This window comes from Solea senegalensis, linkage group LG5 (assembly GCF_019176455.1).
Source record: "Solea senegalensis isolate Sse05_10M linkage group LG5, IFAPA_SoseM_1, whole genome shotgun sequence".
Classification (NCBI taxonomy): Eukaryota; Metazoa; Chordata; class Actinopteri; order Pleuronectiformes; family Soleidae; genus Solea; species Solea senegalensis.
The window spans coordinates 10,324,209-10,334,067 of record NC_058025.1 but is presented as its reverse complement, the minus strand read 5'-3'; the positions used below and the strand labels follow the sequence as shown (position 1 = coordinate 10,334,067).

General features: G+C 39.8%; 1 protein-coding gene across 1 annotated transcript; it reads left to right on the top strand.

Moving 5' to 3' along the window:
• Positions 1-2,822: 2,822 nt before the first annotated feature.
• LOC122769431 (leucine-rich repeat-containing protein 43-like) lies at positions 2,823-9,813 on the top strand. The gene is made up of 12 exons (XM_044025952.1): positions 2,823-3,015; positions 3,496-3,708; positions 4,257-4,367; positions 4,554-4,693; positions 5,744-5,982; positions 6,109-6,302; positions 6,579-6,702; positions 7,059-7,198; positions 7,276-7,365; positions 9,065-9,274; positions 9,341-9,452; positions 9,570-9,813. Exons 1-12 carry the CDS (start codon positions 2,929-2,931, stop codon positions 9,725-9,727), a joined length of 1,818 nt encoding a protein of 605 aa, XP_043881887.1. The 5' UTR covers positions 2,823-2,928; the 3' UTR covers positions 9,728-9,813.
• Positions 9,814-9,859: the final 46 nt, after the last annotated feature.

The window sequence follows — 9,859 nt, the reverse complement described above, 5'->3', positions numbered from 1 at the left end:
TACGCACGGATGAACTGCGAATTTCATGATTCTCATCTGTTTCTACTTACATAATCCTGTTCTGCTTTCAGCAGATTACAGAAAGATATCTTGATGGCCTCCATGTTCTCCTGAAGCTTCCCAAGTTCAAGTGGTCGTGAGGCCATGGAGGAGAAATGCATCACAACGACGCAGGACAACAGCAGCTCTGCAAGAAGACAAACACGAATGTGTGACACTTTGATTTTCACAGCGAGGAATGAGCTTCACAGAGTCAAAACTGAAGATAATAGGGAAACGTTTGATTTCATACAGTTTGTACAAAACAATGAATGTACCCTAAACTGATGAGCTTTCATTAAAAAAACAACAATTTACCTTTACCAAAAGACATGTTTTAACTTTTTCTGATACTAACTAACACAACACCTATATATATGTGAACCCAGAATCATGTGAGGTGGTAGAGGTGTGTGCCCTGCAACGTCATGAGGAAAGTGATAGTAAGTCAGTGAGTGGCATCTTTGTCAAAAAGATTGATTGATCTTAGTGGGACATGTTTTCCCACAGTGGTTTGATGTGAGGATGTTACTAAGATACTTTGCGTCAATGCAACAGATGCAGATTTTAAGAATTTTGATGCAGTCAAACTTTGTGGCCAGGTTCAGTTCCTCTGAGGACGGCTGCTGATTGTCACACTATCTTTGAATCTGTTTCTGTCAGGCATTTCTTCCTGTTAAAATGTTTTGGGTTTTTTCTTGCTGATGCCTGAAGTGCTTGATCATTCTTAGAACTCAAAAATTTGCAGCCCACATCGGTCACATATTCAGGCTTTTTTTTGCCATGTTCTTTTTTTGCCATTTTGCCATTTTCTTTTTTTGCCATGTTTTGTCATGTGTTGTTGAGTCAAAATCATGATTAATTTTATTTGGCATTTTTAGTATTGATATAAAGTAGCAATAATTCTGCAGCAGTCACTTTTTTGTTCATAAAATCGAGCCACAGCGAACTTTGGACAGTGACATTCTTCCAAATTTCACAAATTCAATCCGATTTTTAAAAACTGTTTTGTACTTTTTGCTCCGGTGTGTTTATATAGTTGGTGAAAACGAAAAAAAAGATTTGATTGCCTGGAAAAGGGAAAAAGGATATAAGACACTTTGTATTGAAGGTGCTCTTATAGCCTCCGTATATATGTTCTGTGTTCTAAGGGTGAAGTCTGAGGCACCTGCTGTCAGTGTTGTAATGTAACAAAGTACAAATACTTTGTTACTTCAGAAGAAGAGGAGTTGGTAATGGTCTGTATTTATATAGAGCTTTTCTAGTCTTGATGAGCTGCTTTACACTACAGTTTTGTCATCTACACACTACAACATGGAGTTAAGTGTCTTGCTCAAGAACACATATAGACTAGCAGAGCCAGGAATTGAACCCACAACCTCCCAGTTGAAAGACAACTCGCCCTACCACTGAGCTACCATAGCTCAATCCTTATGCCTTACTTTTATTTAATACTTTTACTTCTAAAACTTAAGTACATTTTATATCAGAAAATTATTTTTGATACTTAAGTACAGCAAATATCATATACTTTAAGACTTTTACTTAAGTAATATTATAAAAAAAAAGTGACTTCTACCATTTTCTGATAATATACTTTTACTCAGGTATGAAGATACTTTTCAAGGGTTTCTGTCCTCCTCTCAGTCTAATGTTGTGAGGTTTTTGCCTTACTTACTCTGTAAAGTGCCTTGAAATGTATGTATGTTGTGATATGGCACTATATTGAAACTGAAATTGATGCCCAATTCAAATTTTGTCTCATTTCAAGATAAGATTTTAGGACTCACATTCATGACTACAAGCATCTGAACATGACGCGCATGCGCTACCTTTTTTGCATGTGTCATCAACCACACTCATGTGTGTGAGATAACAAGGTTTCTCACACAAGGAGATAAGAGAGATAAAATAAGAGAGCTGCACCTCAATATTTTCCATGTGGGTGAGATTTAGCTCGAGAGAGGACGACACGATCCTCAGTTGTCTGATTTTTGCCACTTTTTGACAGTGGGAAGTTTTACCCTTGAAAAAGCCTGAAATTTCCCCTGACTAGATACATGGTTCTCAAACTGTGGTACCTGAGCTTCCTCTGGCGGTACTTGGAGGAAAATATATACAGATATACTGTTCTACTGTGTATACCAGGGAGTGTGATCAGAGTGGAGGAATTGCGTAGAAAAGTGCGTAGAAAATGAAACAAATAACTGGAATTAAAAAAAATCAAACAATCGGAATTAATTAATTAAATACTAATATTTAGTTACCTTGACACAAAACTGTTAGAACTGACAATTGGATTGCCCCCCAGAAAAAAAAACAAAAAAGTGTTTAGATTAAACTTTATTGATACCACACATCAGAAAAGTGTGACAAATGACACCCAAGTCACACAAGTGATTAGAATAATAACAAATAAGATTTTTAAAAAAAAAGTAAAATGAAGAGTACTAAATATGATTAGAATTAGCAATAAAAAGGCAAACAAAGAATATAAATAGTATTAGGAACACGACTCACTAGTGTCCTTTGTTTTTAATTGCTATGCTGATGATGAATTCCCCAGGACAAACACAGGAATGACATGAAGTGTCCCAGTCCGGTGACAAAATTTGCTTTTTATCTTCTGAAAGAAGACATTTCATGTGTGTTTGATTTCCGTATTTCATACAATCTGCATCACCTGCACACGCACACACACATGCACACACACACACTGAGTGGATGTGAGCTCCAGCTGTTGCCGGGAAACCGACAAACAGTAAATGGACACTTGAGTTCTTTTGCCTAAAGCACCTGCAGTATCCAAGACAGAGTGGATCTGTAGCTTCTCTGAATACTGGGACATCTGTGGGACAAAATGTCTCACAGCGGCTACTGTGGACAGACATGAGCTCAAACACAGTCTCTGCTGTGCTAGAGAAGCTCATTCGCCTCCTGTGTCTCACTGACTTTCCTTGTGGACGTGGCAGCTGGGTGAGTCCGTTTTTTTTAATTTACTTTATTAGGAAAAAAGACCCTTGAGATTAAGAAAAGAAAGAAGCTTTTCAAGTAGGAAGTGGTCGAGACGGACAGACGATCAAAATATCATGATACAGATACAAAAGACAAAAGACGATACATAAGTACATGTAACTAGGGTCACACGGTTGGTGTAGAGCAGAGGTGTCCAACTGGTGGCCCACATGTGGCCCCCCAATCGATTACATGCGGCCCACCACTTAATGTCATGAAAACATGGTCCGAGACCTCCGCTTTCTTGAAAGACAGCACATGTGGCCAAAGCACAGCTGTCTAGACTGGCAGACTTAAATGACTAAGCTTCAAGTCCCTGCAAAAGCTCCGTTCCCAGTTTCTGTGTGGGCATATATACGGTGATTCAGCAATAATGTTTACTGTAGCATTGTTTATCTTTTGATTGAATATCAATAAACGTAGCGATTATTATGTCATCAGAGGAAATCCACAGGTGGCATAGAAGGAGCAGAGACAGAGGACACAGACGCCCTCCTTGATCTGCTGAACTGTCCTCACTCTCCGTGGCACCATGAAGTGTCATGGAGTCCTCAAGCTTCTGGACTGAGAGAAGTGGCTGTGCTCTCACCCGAGCGCCTGCACAAGGACTTCATTTACAAATACTTCAAGACGCTGCACATCGTGGATAAAGGTGTAAGTGTGTTGATCTTCTTCAATGAGCCTTCAAGTGTTTCTCAAGTGATTCACTTCACTTTTGAAAACATAAAGAATGTTGTTTGCACATGGTCATACATAAATAAAGTATTTTACCGGCCATTTTATGAGGTACATGTGTTCATCTGCTCATTAACACAAATATCTAATCAGCCAATCACTGCAACTCAATGCATTTAGGCATGTAGTTGTAAACCGTGCATCAGAATGAGGAAAAAAGTAATTGAATCAGATGGCCTTTAGTCTATGCTGAAAAACAGGATGAAAGACACACAAGGCCTCTGTATATATGTTTAAACATAGTAATGGAAAAAAGGAGACTAAATGCTCTGTGTTCTAAGAGTTAAAATTACATTTTGCTGGGTTTTTATGACACACCTGACAAATACCACTAAACACTAAAACGACTAAGAACTAAACTAAACATTTACAAAACATAGAAACTAATAAAAAACAACTCATTTTAAAAAACTAAATAAAAACTAAAACTAATGGAAAATCCAAAACTCTTCTAACCTTGTGTGCAGGTGTCAGTTGTTGACAAAGGCCTATTAAAGTTCTCTAAGCTGGAGGATTTGGTGTTGAGTGCCAATAAAATCTCAGAAGTCCCTGCAGACAACCTTCCCAGAACTTTGAAGGTGAGTCACAGTTCTGGGTCAGTGTGATGCTAAAAAACTCTTTGCGTCTTTTCCGATTACATACGTACATCACATGAGCTTCTGCTGCTGCTGGAATATTCCTTTTATGACACTGGCAGAAAGTGTACATGTTATTATGATGTAATCATGATTATTTGATTGACAGATGTTTTTTTTACATCAAAGGTTTTGGAGCTGCATGCCAACTGGTTGCCTCATCTGATCAGTCTCAACAGTGACAAGCATCCTCACCTCCAGCACCTTGGCCTCAGTTCAAACCCTCTGGGTCACAATGGTGACTCCTCTAATCTCTCTGGAAGACATTGGTAATAGTAATATTGACACTGACACTGACAGGAAGTCAGTCCATCACATTTCTACCTAAGGCTTATTTCACATGTCATAGTTTCTTTGTGTGTCACTCTTCACCGGTGCTTTCTCCAAACAGAGGTCATGACCTTACTATCTACACAATCACACAAGTGTGTAAGATGTGTGTTTTTAAGGATATTATTACTACAAACTACAGCTTTATAATACGGTAGCTCAGTGGTAGAGCAAGTTGTCTTTTAAGCCTGAGGTTGTGGTTTGACTGGGAGGGGGGGGGATTACTGGTGTCAATCTCAGCTGACATAGGGCAACTGCAGGGTTCACCCTGGACAGGTCACCAGTCCATCACAGGGCCACATAGACAAACAACCATTCACTCTCACACTCACACCTACGGTCAAACCAGTGTCCAATTTACCTAATCCCCAAATCTGCATGTTTTTGGAGTGTTGTGGAACCTGAAGCCCCTTGTTCTAAGGGGGTCGTGACCCTGGGTCTTCATGCTGCAAAGTAGTGCTAACCACCACACCAACCTTCCTATTCAATCAAGTCCAAAGCACTTTAAAAACCACAACAGCTAAAACAGTGCTGTACATCAGAGGTAAATAAGACAAATAAAATATGAAAGCATAAGAACCAATAGACCTATGAACAAACAATAAAAGATACAATAAAATACTGTAGAAAGTATAATAACAACACAAATAAACAAGTTATACAATAAAACTAGAAAACAGATAAAACCACAGTCTCATACTGGGTCAAAAGCCAACGAAAATGCCTCAGTCAAGCAATACTATCAGGCCTGACTGAGGAAGCGTTTGTGTGTATACAGTGGCAGCGAAGAGGTGGGCGGGTACCAGAAACAGTTATCCTGCTAAAGTGCTGAACACTAAAAACACTGAAACCTGGGTAAGAAAAAGATAAAAGAACATCACACAAAAGGAAATCTGTAAAAATGGGTATTGAGAAGTGATTTAAAATGATCAGCTTCTCCCTCTGCTCTGCTTTTCCTGTTGTAAATCCTCTCTCTCTCTGCACCTCAGGCCTCAACTGGTGTGTTTGGACCTCGGCGATTGTGAGTTTCAGGAGCAGAAGGCTCTCCTGGGAGACTTAAAGACGCTCCCCTGTCTCAAGAGACTGGTGCTGGAGGGAAACCCCTTCACCCTCGCGCCCTCCTACCCAGGCCTCACTGTGGACAGTCTCCCACAGCTCTCCTGCCTGGACACCACATGGATCTCCTTTGAGCAACAACAGTGTTTCAGAGGCTTGGCGAAGATGAGTGGTAATGACATATATACACATATACATATATATATATATATATATATATATATATATATATATATATATATATATATATACTGGACTAGTAATATCAGTAATATCAGGGTCATTTTCTTTTGTATAGATCTGATCGTGGATCAGGTTTCAGCCACAGTCACCGTGGGCAGAGTGAAAGGAATCCCAGACCCACTGAGGAGTGGAAATGAAAAAGCCACTGACTTTCCCGTTGTCACCTACAGCTATTTTGTCTCATACGAGTTCTTCAGTCATCAGAGCACGGTGTTGAATCCTTCCTACACGTCATTCTGTCACTCATCTGTGATGTAAATGTCACGTAAAAAGGCAATGATTAAAGCCGTGGTGTGTAACTTTTAAACATAAACAAATGTCTGTGCTCGTGCTGATTAAGCACACAGGAAGTGATTTGTTTGATGAGAGACATGTTCTAGTAAAACAGAGGCGACGGTAAACAGGTTGGAGTGGGACTGAAAACACAAATTCGGTGCCTACAAATAAACGATGAAAATAAAACCGTGGGGAAATAAAAGATGTTTCATTACATTATAAATCTGAACTGTGTTTTTTTCTTCACAGAAAGTTGACAATGACTTAAGCTTTGACTCCACACATGTGGCAGAAGACAACTCCAGTGACACTGATCCACAATCAGACAGGAAATGTCAAATAGAGAAATCCGAGCCAGAAACACATGGACATGGTAATTTCAGACCTGTAGCTCAAGGGATTAGTAACCAACAAGTTCAGACGTTGTTGAAAGTTTAAAAATTGTCGTGATTAAAAGTTTGTAGTGATTACCAGTTTCTCTAGAACTTACTCAGCTGCCTGAGGACTAAACGTCAGCGAAGGAAACCGGATGATGCAACTGATCTGTCATCAAGATTATCTATGATGTGTCAAACTCTTTTCCTCACTTACCACTCAATCTGCACCTGCTTTGTTAACACTCCTCCAATTGTGGCGTCTCTGGCTCGCACGCACCTGAATTGTTGTTTTTGCATTGTTGTTAATGTGTGTGTAATTTGATGATGCATGTATGATTTTCCTCCTCTGCAGTGTCGAGATACAGCACATGTCAGCTGGTGTGGTCCGAGATCATGGACTTCAGTGACACGCGCGTTCATATTATTCGTGATCTGGCAGGACTGAAGAAATTCCTCAAAGGAGGATTTTATCTCAGGATTGAAGAGGAAAAGGTATAAGGGGGGTCGGTTGAAACATTTCGATGCAGAATGTGTAAAGATTCACGTTTGTTTGACGTTTGATATTTCAGGTCTTGTCATGGCCAGCAGCTGCTGAAGATTTACCAGGAGCCAAACCAGGCCAAAAGGTCAAAGAGAGAAAAGGCGGGAAAGGGAGAGATGTGAGAGACATTTCTGCACCTCTCCTCACCTTTCTCAAAACTGTTAAAACACTCACTTGCTTGAATAGGTTTCAATGAGAAAATAGACAATAATTAAATTAGACAGCTTCTTCAGTGAAGGTTCATCCAGGTCATAGTCACCTGTAGAGAAGTGGACCTGCTGGAGTCCAGTTATAGACATTTCACCTCTCATCAGAGGCTCCTTCAACTCCACAATGCCTCCATTTACTCAGAAGACTCTGACTGGTGTCTCTAGGAATTTTGCAACAATTGAGTCCACTCTAAGGACACGCACACACTACCAGGGACTATCATTGGCCTTCCCACACATGGTTTTGTCTTTCTTTATTAGTAATCTTCTACTTCATAACTCAAAATTGTTGCAGGTTTGTCCTTTTGGACTGCTTCAGATAATGATGGCACATGATGACAGCCTCAACAAAGGTTAAAGTACATAAAATAGGCTTATTCTAAGGAACTTTTACAAACAATACTATGGATTTCTGTCAATAAAACCTCTTCTTCCTGGTAGCCCCTGATAGCCCCCGGTACCGGGGGCTATCGGGGGCACATGAATCAAAGGCATATTTACCTTTGATCAATATTGATACGCTGCATACCCACAGAAAGCTCAGAAACTCGGCTAAAAGCTCATAAAAACCATTCCTATGTTCACCAAACACAGACTAAACACCAAGTAATCGAACCAACACAAGCCGAAAACACCATAACAGTGTTAACATTTAAAAGCGGCACCAGAGAATCAGCGCCTCATGCTCGATAGTAGAGACTCCACAGATTCCAATGATACCATTTATATCTCTCTACGATCAAAACGCTTGGATTCAGCCGCAAAATAAGAGCAATACAACAACTCACTTTCAAGAAATACAACCAGAAATGTTGTCTTACCTTTGTTGTTGAGCAAAACAAGCTGTTTTCACCGGAACAAAGCTGCTTCTAACAGAGAACTAGACTTCCCAGCATGCTTTGGGGCCTCTTCCTGGTCTGATTGGTCATTCCAAACAGCCATTAGCTTGTTTTGATTGGAGAAGGGCAAATGTCCGTCAAACTACGCATTTGCCCTTCTGACGAACGAACGGAAGGAGCTACGCTCAGAGTTGTCTCTGACGCTCCAGAGAAAAATGCCCCAAATATATTGATTTTTAAATTTCTTTTTATTTTCTTTATTTAAAACAAGTTTTTATTCGACATAAATAAAATTAAATGTGTTGAATAATTTTTTACCCATAGTAATCTTAAATGACATAGATAGTGTTATAGAGTCGCCTAGGCATCTCTTCACTAAAACCTCTGTAATTTCACTCTGCTTCACTTCAGCATCATCAGACTTTGCACAATGACAGCTAATGTCCGCATGTTGTAACATGACTTTCATGAGTTTTTAAGCTCCTAATGCACATTTTTAAAGGTGATATTTATTTTAAAATGCAATATTTCTTTGGGCGAGGGAAAAAACCTTCATTTATTGTGTGTTTACAATTCACATAGAGCTTGTAAGAGATATACTCTATTTAGTTCGGGGACCTCAAAAAGAGGGTCAGGGAAGAAGAGGTTGCTTCACATTGGACCTTTAATCGTCTTGATCTTGTTTCATCATTTAAGTTTAAGATTTAGATTTAAGAAGATCAGCCCATGTGAAAAGATCTAAATCGAATATCTTTGGTGTCTTTATTAGTCTCCAATAAAATCGGGTTCCACCAAAGAAAAGTCTAAAGACAAGAAGAAGAAATCTGTTCCAGAGCTGGTCCAGGACGCTCCCATCAGAAGAAACCTAGGAAGCGTCCACGTCCCCCTGCAAAGCCTGATCAAAGTTCACAAGCTCCATGTCATCTGTGAAGCTGAAATCCTGCACACAGAGTCTGAGGTCAAAGCTGCGCATGAAACAGTAAGAATTCACCGATGAAACAGCCAACGTTATTACGTCACATTTATGGATGGGTTTGTCACTCAGCCACAGGATCTGGGAAAGAAAATTAAAGAGGACAAGAGGAAGGAGGACACAGAATCAAAGCGGAGAGGAGGGAGCAGTGCAGGACAAAAACATGGAACAGTGTGGTCAAAAGGTTAATAACAGAATCATCAGATAATTAGAAAGCGTTTTTTATAAAAGCACCATGTCTCACATTTAATCCTTCTGCGTAATGTCCTGAATCTTGTTTTACGCTGTTGTTGCTGTGTAGGTAAAGGAGAAGGAGGACGGGACTATGACGAGGACGCCCATGCAGACAACACTGTGTCCGTCCCACTGATGACTGTGGAGTTCAGTGTGGAGCTGGAGAAGTGGCATTCTGCATCTGAAGCTCACCAGCGACTCATGTTCTCGCAGCAAATGTCTTAAAAGGCCAGCGTTGTAGAAACGAGTGAGATTAATGTTAAAACGGCAAAATGTAATAAATAAAGGACTCATTTAAACAGGTCATAGTAATGCAAGATATTAGGTTTTCTCTTTTGTTTGTGTAGAAAGCTCATG

Bases quoted from the DNA above. Each gene is read 5' to 3' on its own strand.
- LOC122769431 (XM_044025952.1), top strand. From the start codon at position 2,929: ATGAGCTCAAACACAGTCTCTGCTGTGCTAGAGAAGCTCATTCGCCTC. The intron at 3,709-4,256 runs GTAAGTGTGTTG...CCTTGTGTGCAG, and splicing joins TGCACATCGTGGATAAAGGT to GTGTCAGTTGTTGACAAAGG. The intron at 4,694-5,743 runs GTAATAGTAATA...TCTGCACCTCAG, and splicing joins AATCTCTCTGGAAGACATTG to GCCTCAACTGGTGTGTTTGG.